The sequence below is a fragment of the Mugil cephalus genome, chromosome 1, assembly GCF_022458985.1.
Source record: "Mugil cephalus isolate CIBA_MC_2020 chromosome 1, CIBA_Mcephalus_1.1, whole genome shotgun sequence".
Lineage (NCBI taxonomy): Eukaryota > Metazoa > Chordata > Actinopteri > Mugiliformes > Mugilidae > Mugil > Mugil cephalus.
In genome coordinates this window covers 18,589,884-18,608,109 of record NC_061770.1, presented here as the reverse complement: position 1 = coordinate 18,608,109, position 18,226 = coordinate 18,589,884, and the positions used below count along the sequence as shown (strand labels likewise).

The 18,226-nt window shown below is 41.1% G+C and overlaps 1 protein-coding gene across 30 annotated transcripts in view; it reads right to left on the bottom strand.

The window, feature by feature from the left end:
- The window catches only part of kif1b (kinesin family member 1B), a 56,457-nt gene that overhangs the window by 14,197 nt on the left and 24,034 nt on the right, over window positions 1–18,226 (bottom strand). For 11 of the 30 annotated variants that reach the window (XM_047579056.1, XM_047579169.1, XM_047579097.1 and 8 more), the window contains 13 exons: window positions 17,627–17,838; window positions 15,632–15,711; window positions 14,684–14,759; window positions 13,590–13,669; window positions 13,021–13,127; window positions 12,639–12,722; window positions 11,509–11,689; window positions 11,352–11,424; window positions 4,309–4,414; window positions 4,175–4,192; window positions 3,415–3,563; window positions 1,787–1,965; window positions 673–810 (listed from right to left, as the gene is read on the bottom strand). In XM_047579056.1, the coding sequence (XP_047435012.1) occupies window positions 673–810; window positions 1,787–1,965; window positions 3,415–3,563; window positions 4,175–4,192; window positions 4,309–4,414; window positions 11,352–11,424; window positions 11,509–11,689; window positions 12,639–12,722; window positions 13,021–13,127; window positions 13,590–13,669; window positions 14,684–14,759; window positions 15,632–15,711; window positions 17,627–17,838 (1,483 nt within the window). The remainder of the gene's footprint in view (window positions 1–672; window positions 811–1,786; window positions 1,966–3,414; window positions 3,564–4,174; window positions 4,193–4,308; window positions 4,415–11,351; window positions 11,425–11,508; window positions 11,690–12,638; window positions 12,723–13,020; window positions 13,128–13,589; window positions 13,670–14,683; window positions 14,760–15,631; window positions 15,712–17,626; window positions 17,839–18,226) is intronic. The other 19 variants (XM_047579088.1, XM_047579188.1, XM_047579103.1 and 16 more) reach the window with 3 other exon arrangements.

The window sequence follows — 18,226 nt, the reverse complement described above, 5'->3', positions numbered from 1 at the left end:
CATAGGTTTTGAAAGCTATTGAGAAAACTCGTACATGTGCAGCTCTGGGATTCATTTCCTTAAGAGCAGGTATTACGCAAATAGGTGTCAAAGCGAAACATGACCGTTTTAAACCAAAGTGAAATGCCAGTTTAAAGGATTAACATGTAGAGTAAATCTCCTCATGTATGCTGCTCCAAAGAGGATAGAACATAAAATTCCAATAATTTCCACATTATCCAAATCCTACTATGTTGTTAAACAAGGTTTTGTGTGAATTACATGGGATATCGACATGAGAACGGATACAGCGGGATGATGCAAAAAAAAAAAAAAACAGAAAAAAAAGACATTATTCATGGTAAACAAGACACAAAATGTGATGCAAACTCAAATGAGTAAAAACAAAAGGAATAATGAAAATAAAATCACATATGTAACAGATTACAACAAAATAATGCAATAATAATGTAATAAAAATTACATGAGCAACAAAACATCAACAGACACAAATGATAAAACACCAAACAAATCCACTCAAGTGATCGGAGTGAAAAAAAAATAAAAGAAATAAAAATGAGATGTGTTGTAAATGAGTGGAGTCGAACCAGTGGCAGAAGGCAGAATACCAAACAGCACTGAACCTGGATAAAGCTCGGTGCAGAATTTAAACCCTTTTTCTCTGTTACGTACCTCCCCACCAGTTTAAACCAGTGGAACCGGTCGTAGAAAGGGTCATTTCCTGTCAGAGAGCCCTCGCAGTCCTCCTGGTGGGTGGAGGCCATTTCTCCAGCACGGTCGTACATCTCTCTCATCTGGTCCAGCCTCTGCCTGCAAATGACGACGGGCAGAGTGCACTCAATATTAATGGAAGCCGGAGGAGAATGTAGAGCTCGGTTAATGGCTGCGGGGAAATAGATTCTGCCAGATCTCCAGATGTCTTGTTGCTCTTCGCGTCCGTCTTACACTGTTTTTCGGCTGAGAACCAGATGACATCTTCCACTTGTAACTTTAGGTTTAACTCAGAAATGTATTTTATTAAGTGTTAGTAAGTGATGGGTGGTGGACTAGTGGAGGATAAGCTTTGACCTAACCCCTAAAACTGCTCCCTGGTTGCAATATTATGTAACAACCCACTGCACTGAGTGTACACACAGCTGTGTTAACGAATGACTAAACAACTGGATCACCTTGGACACTGTTTTTGTGCCACTGCTTTTGTAAATTTCTGGACATATTTTGATTGCACTGTTTTCTACGTTATTTTATTAAATAATACTTATTTTTTATTTTATTTTATTCTAATCTTATTTGATTTTATCTGTGTTTTTACTTGTGGTTTTTAAGAGCGTATCTTTTATGTGCAACTAAGCCACTGTGACCGAGTAATTTCCCTTGTGTATCATTAAAATCCGTCTAAAAACACATTTCCTCGTGAGGGATCAATAAAGGAGATAAAAAAAAGAATTAAAAAAGTGACTTTTCTTGCATGTTTGATCTTCACTGTGCAGAATAATGTTTGATCCCACACACAACAGATTGTTTATCAAAAACTCAGTGAAAAGCAAATTTCACCGAAACTTAAATGTAAGTTTGTTAATGGTAATGAATAACCTTAAAGGTTTGATCCCTAACTGGAATGTCAAACCTCTAAAATAAAAAATATCTGCATATTCATAGATGTGAGAGTTTCCAGTGATATGGAGGACTAGTTTCATTTCTAATCTGTAATGTCTATAGAGGATTTTGTAAATTAAAACATTCAGATCTAATTAAACAGAGGACTAGTTTACGGTTCTGGCATTACTTGAGTTTCTCGAGGGACCAGTAGTGCGTGGCTCCATTCTTTAGGTCCTGAACCTCTACGGCCACCACGGTGCGAGGGAAAGGCCTGGGGTCCCGCTCTTTCTCCGGCTCCGGGGTCTGCAGCTCGGGGGGCAGCGGAGAGTAGAGCGTGTCTGTCAGCAAGACAAACTGGAACTGGACCTGCAGAGCGGGAGAGGAAGGAATAAAAGGCCAGGTTAAAAAAAATAAGAAAAAAATACTATGATAAAAAATAACCACCGAGGTCAAAATGTTAAACTGATAAACGACACCGGGTATAAACAACAGAAAGACAGAAACCTGAAGATACAAATAGCCTGAAAATGTCATGTGACAGATGAGCCATCTCTAGTATCAATCATGTGACGCTTAGACGTGGACGAGAAGATAAATCACACTGGTCTCTTGATGGGGAAGTCGAACCACGGCCGAGCAGGTTTTCATTTGTAGCAGGTTCAATTTCTCTATTTGACACTGAATCAATGCTGCCCTTCGATGATTTAAACAACTCGCTTGTGCATTATTTTAAAATAGTAAAACATGAAAATATATAACGCATATATACCGCTTAAAGTTTATGGCTTCAATAGAAAAAGGACAGATCCACGTGGTGTCGAGCTAATTTAATGTTATGTGGAAAGCGGCTTGGAAGTGAGTCTTCGACGCGTAAACATCAGCAGACGCTCGCCTTGTGACGCCGCTTCAGGCCTCAGGAGACCATCATGTCGAGGTCTGTGATTAGAAGTATAATATGTTACGGCGTCGTCCTCCATCGCAGCCAAACACCCGGAGCCTAATGGATTATTCCCACAAGAGCGATTTCACCTCCTCTCCAGTTTAGCCGCCGGCAAACGACACACACTGAAGAAAACGGAGAGGTCCGTCGCGTTTTACTTGTCTTCTGGAAACACCCCCTGCCCGGACAGACTGACACAGACGCAGCGACCTACGCACGCAGCCTCCGCCGTAGTGACTCATTTACACTGAGCTCATCGGTCGGGCTCGCTCTGTAAAAACGCCACTTTAAAGACGAAAAAACTGCCTGCAGAAAAAAAAAACCCAACTGGCTGCAGACAGCATCAAATAACTGTAATTTTATTTATTGTTAACGTATTTTAATTTCCCATTGTTTTTACATTTACACTTAATAATATATTTTTATTTTCAATACTGAAACTTTTTTCTCATTGTTCTATATCAGGCTAAAACCAGTGAAATGATTTTGCTGGGCAACGTAATACTGACGATTTCACTGGAGGAGTTATTAAAATATTTTTAAGAAAAGAAAGAAAGAATTAAAGGTTATAGTAAATGTCAAATAAACTGACATTGGGGTTGTTTTAGTTTCATAAATTTGACTGATTGATGAAAGACTACACAATCGGTGCATCCCTAATTTTTTTTATTATTGCTATTTTTTTAATACATTTACTTAAATATTTTTGTGCTCATTTTAATTATTTTTTTTTTATTTGTTGTTTTGATAATTGTTTTTCTACTAATTTGGTGAGGGGAACAAAACTAATAAATACATTTAATAAAAAAAAAAGTGCTTGTGTTCGGAAAACTTAACATCAAACTACACACAACCTGAAACGCGGCTTCACTTACTTTCTTCTTTAACTCCACACTGATGGCGTTGGCCTCCTTCAGATAGACGGCGTTCCCCCACAGCTGGTCACGCAGGGAGGTGAATTGATGATACCTCCACTTCCTGAAGGCCCACTGAGCCAGCTCGAACTCGTGCTGAGTCCACGGCACTGTGAAGGGACGGGGCAGGGAGGCCACGTTAAAATGGCACAGACGCACCTTCAAAATACCTCTGAAACCACAAATGGATGTGACGGAATATTTTGTCCCCTTTATCTTAAACCCACATTTCTGACGTGCTCCGACTGCACTGAAAACAATATTTGTGAGGTGTGTAGAGTCCCCTAATAACTGGATTTACAGAAGAGCAGCTGGAATCATCTATAAGGGAAGATGTTGTTTCTGTCGTGTACAAACAAAATCAAACTACAGTGGCAGCTACTGTTTGTCCACATGAACAGTTTTGAATATATATATTTAAATATATATAAAATGAGTAGCAGCAAACCTGTCCTGTTTGGAAATGCTCTGGAACATGGTTCACTTATAGATAATTAGTAGCTGATGGGCAAAAACATGAACAACTGCAAACATGGTCATTAAGACATCAAGTTAAATGGTATGTAGCATTAGTATTATGTTTTATTTAAAACTAGAATTAGAGGATAATTATGGACCAGTTTGACTTTATACCTTCAATGGATAATTAGTGTTGAGCCATTAACGAATTCTTAATCTGAATTAAGGTGATATTATTATTATATGAGAATACTATACGCACATCCGTGTAGTTTAGGCTCTGGACACAAAACGTGGGAGAAAACACACAGTCCGTTTACACAGATATATACACACACAGTAATATTTTTTAGTTTTACACGGTATATTAAATATACGAAAATTCACAATACACACCTTCCTCTTCTTCCTCCTCCTCCAGCTCTTCTTCGTCAGGCGTCTCGGCTACCAGAGAACGAGTCTCCACCTGTTTCTGGAGTTCCTGCAATTTGCTCTCGTAAACCTGGACACCAACAGGGAAGGAGAAAGAGAACGTGGGCAACTGTGCGTAAGCCGCGACGACAGGAGAGCTCCACGAGCCTCGAGAACCGCGCTACCAGCCCACAGTCGTGCAGGATCACCGCACAAACGCTGCAAGCTTTACAAGCGAAGTGAAACACGCCGGCTGCAGGATGTGTGGACTGGGCAACGTGACGTGGCTCCTCCAGACCTGCACCACTACATGTTAGGGTGTTAATTTACCATCTGTGTGTTAAAATCATCATGGTGCATGAAAGGGATTAGTTAAAAATCTAATATTTTTACCCTGTCGATAATTTACAGGAGTGAAGAGCGGAAATAATCTGGTTAAAAATGCAAATATTTGAAGTAATGCTATATATTTATATATATATGTAGAGAGAGAGAGAGAGAGACAGAGAGAGAGAGAGAGAGGGGAGGCCTCAGTTATTAGATTAATGCAATGAATGAGAAACTTCTACAGTTTGTGTTTATTTGCGGTGAGTTTAAATCGTTCTGACACAACATCTCAAAACATCTTTTGAGAGAATTAGTTGGAGTGGAAGAAGATGAGGTGCTCGTAGAGGCCGAGTCAACTGTAATCCAATGAGGGGGCGCCATCATCACCATCATCACCATCACCATCAGAGCAGGACAAGGCTGCGGTCCCGATGACCTCATCCTGTTTGTTCACAGTCTTCTGGGAAGACAATGCAGCCTTTTAACTTGACACTGACCTCCTCCCCGCTGTCGTCCCACCAACGGGCAGAGACATGAATTCTCCTCATTCAAGAGAGCCGATGGAAATGTAAACGTTTCACTGAGAACGCTTACAGCGCACGTATGATATTTTTTTGAGAATATCTAAAATCTCCAGCGGCTTTGATGATCGTTGAATGAATGTTCGGTGAAATGGCTAAAATTGTGTTACTTGCGAGCATGTGTCAAACATAAAATCTCTGTGGATAGAATTAAAACTGAATGTGAATATGAATGTAGCGCATGCATCTGGACACGTGACTCCGTTCCTCTGCCGGTTACGAAAAACAATCACCACCCATATTAACCAATAAGTTCACATAGAGCACATCATTTTATTTTACTTTGAAAATAAACCTCCAGCAACACGTAGATTTAGTGTATCTCCTTTTTTAAACATGTCAACAGTACTGTTCCGAAGTATGTTTGCACCAAGTGCTTGATTAAGGAGCAACACAACTCAGTACAAAGCCATAATGAGGCACTTGATATCGTAGATTTAAAAAAAAAAAAAAAAAGATGTACAACACTCGACAGACACTCTGAATTGAGACCTAGCGTAGAGATATATATGTATATATTCAAAAGAACAGACTACTGTACATTTGTATACGTTCCAGCTTACCTGGTCGCCATCAGCACCAGAGAGCACATGTTAAATAACATTCTTTAATGGAGCATTTATTAGGGCTGGAGAACCGTGAGCGACTGCATGCAAAGACACGAGGTGCAGGGTGGCTGCATATATATCATACAATTTGGTTTCTGTTACAGCGTAGAAAGGCAGGATATAATGATACTATGAAATGATTCGGTATAAAACAGGAGATCATTTCCTCACTCCAGATGCAGGTTTTACACAATTTTGATTAGTCCTCAAAGGTCGTTCCTAAGCTGCTCGCTGTTTAAAATGATCTGACCGGGTTCTAGCTACGGATGCAACGCGGACGAGACAGACTGACGGGCCGCTAATCCGAATGATCCCAAAACACCGACGCCCACAGATGATTTCACGAACCGTCGGTGATACGTCTATCCAGGTTGCGTAGAGGCACGCGGCTGTCTCACTACGGCTAAAACAAGGCAGTCCTCATCATCGAATCTCATTTGATATGGATATTTCTCCTGAATAACATTATGCAAACATTTCAAGTCTTTGTCCTTAGTCCAACATTTTCTAAGGCGAGTCTTTGGGAACCATGACAACACTCTGTAGGGCATCCATTAGAAACACAGTGAACTCTGTGCTTACTCAGTGAACCACAAGTGTAATTCGAACACCAGATGAAACGGGAATTAGAGCCCGGCCCATAATGTGTTGTTTATGCAGGAAGAGAGTGGGAAATTATTCTGAGCATGAAGGAATTTCTATAACATGTCAGCTAGACGCCCTTCGGCGTAGTGGTTCTTATATTTCACAATCATCTTTCATGGAAAGCCTTTTGCAAGGGTTTTTTGAAATATATATATTTCATATATATATATATATATATTTAAGGCTTCTGATAAAAAATAGTGTTTTCGCTAATTATACAGCTTATCTCTGACTCGAAAGAATGCAAAATACTCTAATACAAGTGGGTGGCAGTTACATATTTGAAATGAAAAAAGGTCAGGAAAAGTTTGTGCTCAAGCAATTAAGTGGCTTAATAAGAACTTCAATAGTTCAGCATGTTATTACTAAAAAGTTAGTTTTGGTTAGTTAAGCTATGCATGTTTCTGTGTGCACACTGATTGCATAAAAAGGAAAGGGAAAGAGAATACTGAATTGTAAATGCATAGCAGGATTAATAGAGTTAGTGCGTTAAAAAGGCACTTTTTGAACAGCACTTTCTTTAACCACTAGTCAAAGGTTGAAAAAGGCACACTACTGACTAGTACATCAAGGTATTCCATAAAACATTTTAAAAGTGGTCTTTTGATTCCAGATCTAGGCCTGTGACGATTTCATGAGGTACAACACAAAATGTAATATCGATACAGAGAGAAAACAGGCGTAAAGGTCTGTGTGAGAATGAGACACGTTCATACTGTAGTGGCTAAAAAACATTCATTAATCAATACTAAAATGGCGACGATGTAAACTCAAGAGATCAAACCATGAAAATCATTTTGGCAAATCAAAGCATGATCCATGAATTGTCACACATGCTGATAAATGAACAGAGTAGGCGCGGCACGACTCTTCAGAGTCAACGAAAAAACAAAACAAAAAAAAAGTAAGTCCCCTCATCATCTGTTGGCTTTAAATCCGTATGACAGCTCTCCCAGTGCTACAGATGACAAGACAATGCAGCAAAGGCTGATAAAAATGTCATATATTATGATAATGACGATGATAAAATGTCTTTTTATATATATATGTATATATATATATATAATACATACAATACTTGGATCAACCAGTAACACACCGATCAAGTGCAAAAGTCACAGTCAGTTTTGTCAGCGCTGTTGTGATCTGTAATGTGTTCGCCTACTAAATCTGTATCGAACTAGTTCCTCATTCCGCAAGTCTGCAACACTCAGACCGTAGTCTCTCTGCTGGCTTTTAGATTGGGGGCAGACAACTGCCTGCGCATTCGTGGAGGTGCCTGAAAGTTGATTGGATGGTTAGCGTGGTCGGTGTGATGGTACTGCTGGTAGCCGTTGAAGCTGCCGTCTGCGTACATCATGCTACTGTAGTAGCAAGGCTGCTGCTGCTGCTGTTGCTGCTGCTGCTGCTGCTGTTGTTGGTGGTGGTGGTGGTAGTGAGGCTGGGGGTGCGCGGGCTGGTTCTGATGGTGGCGGGGCTGGTAGAACGACTGCGTGTGCCTCCTGTTGTTTTCGCCCTGCTGCAGCGACTCCATGGAGCCAGAGGGCCGCTGGCGGTGATTGAAAGAGTTGCTGCGGCCTCGTTCGTAGGGCTGCTGTTGATTTGGGTTGTTCCTGTAGTTGTGTCTGTGACCCTGGCCTAAACCTTGCTCGGAGTCTTTGCTTCTGTGCTGAACCGTCTGGCTCGGCAATGGGGGAGTGACTTGGATAAATGAAGCTGCCATCTTGTCTCTAGATTGCCCTTCTTCTCCAGCCTCGCTTTCTCCCTCTTCCTCCTCCACAGCTTCTTTGGGCACCTTCAGCTCTATGACCTGCTCATCTGTAATTATGATGTGAGTGCCGGGGCTCCAGGAGTTGCGGTGCTTGGGGTTGCTTTTGAACGGGAAGCGTAGCTTCCGGTCTTCCGGAGGAATAAAGCGGTGTGGTCCGGTGTGCCGGCGGAGCTGCTTGGAGATCTCTTGTTGCTGGAGACTTTTGAGGCGTAACTGCTCTTGACGCATCCAGCGCATGTGGCCTCGCTTCAGGGTCGAGTCATCGCCTGCACTTTGACCGGTTAACGACTCAACATCCTCTGCATCTGGCTTTTCGGGCGCCGGAGGCTTTCCTTCTCGGGGGCTCGGCGTTGTGTCCGCGCAAATGGGAGCAGCTGTGCCGGGTGGTTTTTCTTGGCCCTCCGGGGTGATGAGCGGAAGGACCTTTTCCATTTTCACCATCTTGTTCCTGAGTGCACGGATCTCCTCGTCCTTCATGTTGTTCTGTTTCTTCACCTCCTGCAGGATGTCCTCAAGTTTATCGATGTGCACCTTCAGCTCATCCATGACAGCCCCTCCTGGTCGAGTCCCATTGGTGATGACGTCCTCGATGCGCTCGTCGCCAACGCCGACAGTGTCCCAAACATCCCGAGCCACCGCCCTCCACGAGTCCCGCTCGTTGGGGTCCTTCTTGCTGTAGCTAGCACAGAGCTCCTTCATCTTTACAATAGCCAGAGCCTCTATTTCCTGCCGGGTGTGGCGGAAATCATTGAGTGCGACTTCGTAACAGATTTCCTTGACCGCCTGGATCTTCAGGTCGGAGATAGTCACCCACTTGGAGTCCTTGGTGATGCGGCGCCGCTGAGGGATCTGGTACATTTTAACAGGCTCTCTTCTTTTCCCACTGCTGGGTAATCCGCACTTTTTCACTATGGTTTGGAGCTTGCTGGGAGGTAGCTTTTCCCTCAGGGAAGTGATCAGTCTCCAGCTCTCTTCACAAGACCTCTTATCTGAGTCATCCCCACTATCAGAGTCTCCATCCTTGAGAAAACAACACAGGACAAAAACCAAATGGTTCCCAAAAAAAGGAGAAATTACAATGGGAAATCAGGGAGAGGATGAAAAGATGGCTTTTAAAATAAAAGAATGAATAAATATGCAACATGGGAACTTCAACCAAGTCAAACTTAAATCATATAGCTGTCTTGAGCATGGGCAGATTTTCAATATTCTGATTTTTTTTTTTTTTTTGAGATTAAGGATTTTAACCAGAGGTTACACTGTAATCATAGTATCTTAATATATATACATACATCATTACTGTACAAGATGTATGACAACATGCATAGTTTTTCAGAATTAGGTTCAAAATAAAGATGAAGAAACAACAAATGAACAAAGAGTGGCTTCCATTGACTTTCTTGTCAGTTTTTTTTCTCAGTGAAATGGTAAAAGAATGGTAAATGAATTTATGTTAATCTGAAGAATTCCCTTAATCTAAGACTTTTTACATCTCGGAAATGGAGATTATTACAATACTGTTCCCAATGTTGCATATTGATATTAAAAGTAAAGGTAAAGCATGTCTATTATGATTAGAAAGGAAATCTCAGTAGATGATAGTTGCTGATTGGAGCCCTTCTGAATTGTTTTTACGATATTCCTCTTCTTAATTGGAAATTTTGTGATTTGAAAGCTGCGTCCCAAACATGCTACAGAGGCATGCACTCAGATGGATTTTTGGAGCTTTCCCCCCTTTAGTCCAGAAGGTTTGAGTGGCTTTAGTATTAGTGTTGAGTTAGAAGACAGAGTGTTCTTGCAGTTGATCAGAAAGCCAGTAGAGAGAGTAGAAGAGGCAGAAGTGAGGGTAAGTGTTAATCCACTACAAGAAAGTTGTTAGTTGGAAAAAAAAAAAATGCAGTTTCTCATTTTTCGTAGACAACGTACATTACAGATCACAACCAGTAGGTGCAGATAGTTCAGGTCTTCTGTATGAGACTGTATCTACGGCTAGAATTGGACGTGCTGTGTACGAGACCCTATGCATGTATTTGTGCGTGTGAAACCACCAGAATATGAAAGATGTGTGGGATTCACTGATTCAACTGTGAGCGGTGATAACTCAGTGCGTTCAGTGTGTTACACAGATGCCAGGTGAGGCTAGCAACGGGAGGTAGCCAAAGAAGTCAATGAGAAACCACATTGTCACTAACTGTCAAAAAACTAGAGCAGGTTTTTTTTTTTTTTTTTTGTTATCACAATGCATTGTACATGTCAGCAACTGCATTGAAGAGATGAAACTCAGGACAAAACAGAGCAAGAAAACTAGAGTAGAAATCTAATCCAAGCAAATCAACAGCCACTTCAGAGTTGACCAGCTCAACGGCAAACACTGCAACTTAGTCCAGAACCAGTACTGAATGAGTTAAGAAAACATGCTATTAACGTGAACCATGCAAAAGCAGCGTCACTTTGTAAGAGCAAGGATGTGTTTCGATGCTCATCGATATTTAATCCGTTTTAAAGCAATTTTGATTAAAGTAGCACCAAATCCGTTTTAGCTGCAAGTTGCTGTTTTGCAAGATTCAGATCCTCTATAGAAGACACAAGAAAAAGGGGGAGGAAACAGGGATTTGAAAAGGGGAAAGCTTTACGATCTAATTCTCGCTCAATCAAACTGCTACAGAAAAATCAGTTAAACTCAGATAGAGGCAAGTAAAAGCTCATCTGTCTCAAACCAGAAAAACGTCCATGCAAGAGGAGCAGACATGCGCTAGGAGTAAAGGTGTGATTCACACACACACATCTCAAAAGTGTCAGAGCTCTGAGTGAGAATTAGTACTAGTCAGATTTAAATGGACCAAGTAAAACAATCATCCAGAAAACAAGCTTTCAAATTGTAACTGACCATAGAAAACCATGCTTTAACTTTAAGTTCCACTTATAAAACATATCCTAAAGAACATTTCACTCGCTGGATTATGACTTAATCCGTATTAAACCCACTGTGCGCTTACTACTACATGTCTCTAACTTCTAAAATGACGACAGAAAACAGACTGAATCCTTTAAATTCTCAAAGTGGGTTCATTTTCAATTCAGCTTATTTGGACTCACCAGTCGCTGTTGCTCCAGAAGCTGGTCTGCTTCCTCCTTCTCCTTCTTGTACAAGATTTCCATTTCAGTGAGCCTACACACAAATAACGCAAAATACAATGAGAAACTGTCACATTATGTCAAGCCACACATGAAAAAACAGGATGGGACTGCATACCTTTTCTCCATTTCCTGCTTCATGTCGATGCCCTGTTTCTCCAGAAGTTCCCTCTGAGCAAACGTCCAATCCACCGGCTCCACGGGGGTTTCGGCGGAAGGCGTCTTCTCCCTTTCGGCTCTAGCCTGCTCTGGGTGGTTGAACCTGAATACGTGGTTCTTTCCCATGATGATACGGTTGCCTGAAAGAAGGTGTTTGGCAGAAAAGAATGAAATTATCAAAAGATTACTCCTTTGGTGTTGGAAGATCCAACTTCTAAACTACAGTATGTAATATCAACTAGTTCTGAACACAGTTTTAATATCCTGCAGCACTCTTCAATTGTGTTTTTTTAAGTTTATGTATTGATTTTATGTGTTATTTTATGACTTTGTTGTAAAGTATAGGTCTGTCTTCAACAGGAGGTCCATGGAGGTACTGCAGGGGGGTCGCAAAATCTTTGGTTGACTAGACATTTTTCATATTTTTTTAATTTTCCTCCACAATTTTCCACCACACATTCCAATGTCTTTAAACACATGTTAACATATTTTAGTGACGGGATAAATGGAGGCAGAAGATATTATTTTTCAGTCAGCACTTCACTCAACAGCTACTGTTTCAGACAGAGCGGCACTCTAGACCTGTCAATCTAAGCCTCCTGTACACACTAGGCCCCGCCCCCATCACTGCTGAGCCAATCACGAGGCCACATATTACACGCCGACTTTGTCAGGTTCCCCGCAATTGGCCAAGAGCCTATTTAGCTCCAGACGCACACTGAAATATTAGCAAAAGAGAAGCTAACAGTGCAGCTATATTATATGTATTATTTTTACAGCTTAATATTTAATGCAAAATATTAACAATAATGTACTTTTATAAACGGCACTAGGCTGAATTTAATGTGATATGAACACATATCTCTACTTAATGTCGCAAGAGTTTGGGGGTCCTTGGCCAGAAAAAGGTTGAAGACCCCTGTTGTAAAGCACTTTGGGTACCTTTTGGTTATTGTAAAGGGTAATGTAAATAAAATTTGATTGACTGATTGATTGACTGATTGATTGATAGAAAATCACTTGACTACAGAGATAAGACACACATTTACAGATTCCATTAGATTTTATACACAAAGAGGAGACGAGCACCTGAACGAAGCTGGATTGCATCCTCAACACGCTTTCCGTTGACGTAGGTTTCTGATCCCTCGCAGGGCACAAGCAACACGATAACTTCAGCAAAAACAAAGAAACAAACAAGTCATTAGTTAGTTGTTCTAAAAAAGCAAATGATCACTCTTATTTAAAAGGTAAAAGATAAATATCTCATCTGTCGTATGTAGTGATTACAGACACGTGAGGCCTAATGTTTTTGTTTTTTTATTAGCAAGAGCATTCATGTACGTATGTAAGTATCATATCTTAAGCTAGACTAGATAAATCTTCTTTCTTGCTTTCCACTCTGCTTAATGCAAACAATTCATACATAAGCCAAAGCAAACAGAAACAATCTCACAGTAGCACGTCTCACCATCTCCATTGGCATTTCTTTCACTGCGGAAGATGCAGTGCTCCTCCTTGATATGAGCACCACTTAAAACAATGTCCTGTCTTCTCTCAGCATCAGCCTGACCCACCCTGAAACAAACACATAGACCATTTTGAGAGACTGCATGCATTGTGTTGTCAGCCATTTTGAAAAAAAAACTCCACGGCAGAAGTTAAATGAAGCCTTTAAACCATTACTTATGAGAAAGCAGCAAGGAAGCTCTATAGGTGCCTTCATTTGTCATCAGTTATGGTCACCCCGGGGTGAAAATGTAACTTAATGCCCAAAAAGAATAGGCTACAGAGGGGAACAAAGGACAAAGAGCGGAGGGAAGAAACTTTAGATGGTAAAAAAAATGTGTCATAAGCAGCAGATTTAAAACCTGCAACTCTGAAGGTTCCTCTAGCTTAACATAAAAAAGATGAAAAGTGAAATATGGTAGTGTTTCAAAAAAAAAAAAAGAAAAGAAAAAAAAACCCTGCCTGGGAGCAAAGCCAAACCTTTCCACATCCTCTGCGGCATTTCAGTGTCATCGCTCAGGTTTTGGTTACCTTGTAATTCCGTCTTTGATGTAGTAGAGCAGACACTCCGACATGAGAGGATCCTCGTTCAGGTTAACCAAGTGTGGAGTCTACAGATGAACATAAGACAGACAGTTTACCACAAAAAAAAAATCCTTTTTTTTATTAAGAACTTTCAACACTTTCATCAATATTCAGCAGAAAAAAGCGCAGTTCCACATCAAAATTTCAGCTACATCCTCAGTAATATACAGTTCATTACATTTACACGAACGATCACATCGACACAAACCTCTAAATTCTCATTTATTAGAAAACTACAACAAACGATTCTAGCAGCTACTCCTCCTAACAACCAACCTTCTTCGGGGAAAACACCCCATTAAAGTCTGTATAGAGATCACAAGGCTTCTCAACGAACCCAGTGGAGTTGCAGTGAGTGAAAAGAGAAAATGGAAGAAAAAAAAAAATATGACGTGAACAGAAAGATTTTCTGAAGCTAACGCCGACATAGTGACATCTGGCGCTGAACTTATTACTTTGCTGACAAGCACATGTATATTTGTCTTTATGACAGACGTGCTGCCTTTAATTATCTGAAAGGGAAGGAGAGCGAAGGGAATGTAGCACTGGCAGTAAGTTAATGAGCTCCGTGACAGCGCTAAGATAGCTAGGCAGCTAAAGGGAAGGTCTGAATGATCTAATCAAAGGATTATATTCAAAGGATCTTAAAAACAAAATCACTCGTCAGATCTTAATACAGCTCCATCATGTTAAAGCTGACCTCCTGTTTTAGACAGTCAGTCACTACAAATCACCACTCAAAACTTAATCGTTGTGGGGCTACATCTAGAGGAGGAAAGGTTCTTCTTCCTTCTGCTTATCCAATTAAACAAACCTTCTTGGCAGGAAAACAATCAAACTGGGCATCAAATGGCCTTTCATCGCTTAGCTGAGTGTGCGAAGAAAGCAAATAAACAAGGAGAGACAGGATGATAAAGTGAACTGTGAGAAAAAACAGTGGCAGTACAAGGAGGGGTTCTCGTGGAAAAGGATAATACGGAAAACAGACGAGAAGAAGAGATGGAGGAAGGGTGTGCCCAGCCTTTCTATCCCAGCCTCACCTTTTTAGGGGAGAATACACCCAAAGTGCCTCCGTCTTCACGGATTGCCACACCCATTTCTGCAAGCAAGGCCTCCCTGCAACGAAGGGAAAACGTGTGTAGACTCAGAAACGCAAAGACATTCTACAATATATGCAGTTTATTATCAACAAAGACCTTTGTGTTGATGCACCGTGAGAGCAAGGGATTCGTGGTATGAAATCAGGCAGAGAGGGGAAACAGACAGACATGGTCGACGTCTGCAGCCACAGATGAGTGGCTGAAGGGGGGGGGGGTGTCTGTGCAGCAGAGTGTGGCGATAACGAAGGGAAGTGAAATGGACAGAACTGGTGCAGAGGAAATGAGACAGATAGGTGAAGGAAGTGAGACAGACAGCATTCAGGGGTGAAAAGACAGAGACAGAGCTACAAGTGTTTCTTCTAACGGATGGTTTATTGGATGGATCAGAATGATTTCTTAACACAGGCTGTCTGACAAACGTTGGGTGTTTTGAATGGAAAAAGGAACGTGTGAGGGCGGAGGTGCAATGTTTCCCTTTAAAACAGGGAGATTTTCAGACAGTCTGTACGGCGAGACACCGATAGTGATTCATTCACACGTGGAAAGTGCCACGAATAGATGGGTAACAAATGAGAATGAGGAGATTGTTGTGAATGGCCCCGCATCCGACCAATCACAGCGTTAAGAGGCCGTGACCGTCAGATTGGAAAGTTACAGATAATGGGTAACGCAGACGTCACAAAGGTGTGTGTGTGTGGAGGGGGGGTGGGTGGGGGGTCTTCTCCAGCATCATCAGACCATCGTGACATGTAGCTCAAACAGACCATAAATCACATTACGCCCTGACGGGATATAATGAGGAAGGGGACAGTGCACACGTAGGATACAGACTTCCCCCCTCCCCAGGAGACACAGATGGAAATAAACACACCGTCTGTCAATACTGACCTCTCCATGCGGATCGCCTCAGTCTTACGCAGTTTCTCTTCCCAGGTTTCATTGAGCTCGGCAATGATCTTTTCTGATTCCTGAAAGCAAGAAACAAACAAAAAAAAAGGGTTATATAATATTAATTTTGTATTAGAAAGCTCTTTCATTCAGGCTGGAATAATGAGTTTAGTTGCGACAAACATGTTTTTTGGGGGAAGCTGATATACGCATATCAATAAAGAGGGAACCTACAACACTGATAACTCTGATGGCATCGCATGATATTATATACATGCAGTGACACTTTGTGTCTATAAACAGCTGCATCACCTGTAGAATATGAATAGCCCATTATACGTTATGCGTGCACCTCCCCGTTAACGCTAAAAGCCAACAAGGCCGAATCTATTTTGGTCCATTTTCCTGCGTATTTGCGTCGGTGCTTGACGTCATCGGATGACAGACAGGAGGCTCGGGCACCGTGGTTGCCATGGAAACTGCAGCTCCTGGCGGCTGGCTGGTGCAGCCCCGTTCGCTTGCTACCGTATCCACAGAGCGAGAGTGGGAGAAACATGGAGCTCAGAGGCCACATGAGGACTCATACGCAAAACAGGTCTTAATAAAGCCTGTGTGTATATGTGTGTGTGTGTATCTGTGTGTGTGTGGGGGGGGATAAAATTAAACAACAACCACACTGACTAACTAATTGAATGAAATGAATAAATGTTGTACTACCTGTACTGCTAATTGGTTAGATTTTTAAGTTTCTTTCCTTTTAACTCGTGGATGTTTCAGCAATTTCAAAGAATGCATAGGCTCCACTTAAATTTAAACCTATTTTCAAATAAGAAGGTGGTGCAGTTCAGTCCTATTAAGTTTCCCAGGAAGGAATGAGAGTGAGCTACACCTGCTGTTTTAAGTCTTAAGCTCATTACTAGAGCTGCTATATTCTCTCTATATTTTTTTTTTCTTGAAACAGACAATGGACATGAATTGACATATTCCGATTAACCTCCCGAGACCACGTGTGCTCATATGGGGACGTTAAGATTCAGGTTTGTGGCAGATTATTCTGCTTCATTTAGACTTTTATCCTCATAACTAGATACTAGTTGGTGTATAAATATGAGTAATCATGCAACAACCGTGGACGAGGTACAAAACCTCATCAGATTTCACAGTTGAAACTCGTTTATTTATGTTTATTAACTTTTCTAGTTTAAGATTACAAGCAAATCCTATCAACGTGGCAACGAGCTATAACTTCGTTTAGCAAGTACTCGTTTGAGGACGTCGGGACTTCATTATTTGCAATTCTGCTTTTGCACAGCAGTGTTAAGGCATGAGAACAGTTTTATATTTTGTTAAATATTGGTGAATTTATCATAATATTGATGTTATTGTTATTATTATTGTTATTATTATATAACATAATCCCAGTGTCCACACATGAGGACATGTTTTTTTCCCAAAACTACTTCCTGTTCAAAGATGACGCATAGTTTTTACATTTCTTAGGACCTACTAATTCCAAATAAAGAGAAATGGAGAAATTAAAAATGCATACCAAACAGAAGCTCAGGTCTCAGAATACATTTGTATTGTAATATCCAGAAATAAGGGAACCCAACTACTGCATGATAAGAGCACGGGGTGAAAATAATACTCTATAGTTGTCAATGATGAATAAGAGGAACTAGTAAAGGAAATATGTATTATTAACTTATTTTTTAAAAAATTAAATCATGTCTGAATAGTGTTTGAGGCTAACCTTGAGGTTTGCAGGTGCAATTGGCAAATGCTTTTCATTACAATTCATGATGTCTAATGGCAGGTGTAAAGTGTATGGCTGAATGGCATAATCTAGGAGCTCTAATATTGTCAAGGTAGGCAAAAAAGATTAAAGTTAGAGATGAGGTTTGTGTTTTCTCGACAGAGGAAGCTTAGGGAATCTTCTTCTCTCTTAAGGAGAGAGATTTAAACACCGATGTATCCAACCTCTATCCACTTTACCTTGAGTCTTTCAATGGCCTCTTCTCCTCCAGGTGTGGACATGATGCGCTCCTGGATGCTGGTGACTGACTGCAGGCCCCCCTGGCTGCACAGTGAGCCAGAGGACGGAGAGGCTGTCAGGGAACCAATAGGGGCTGTGGAGAAATGGCCAGGGCGTTGGTTCTCTGAAGCTATCAAGTATCTATGCTTATTGTTCTGAATGTCTTTGAGGTCTGAGCCAACAGCAAAAGAAAGAGAAAAAGAGACGGGGAGGAGGAGGGACGGGCCCGGGATAGAATAGGGGGAATAAACCACATAAAATGAAGGAACGAAAATACCACAGAGAAAGAGAGATAAGAAGATGGGGAAAAGAGAAAAGGACAAAGGGGAGGAAAGACCAATGTAAGACACACGTCGTACGTCAGAGGCTTAAGACAAACACCGAACACGAAGGTCAGCTACGGAGAGCAACAGTTTTCACTTCAGGTTTTCAATAACTTTTCAACTTCCAGAGAAAATTTATAAAATTTTAGCAGTTTGTGGTCTGTTAAGGAGTTTCTAGTAGGAAGATTTTACAGCATGTTAGTCTATATTACAGTGCAACAATTAACTTAATTGTAA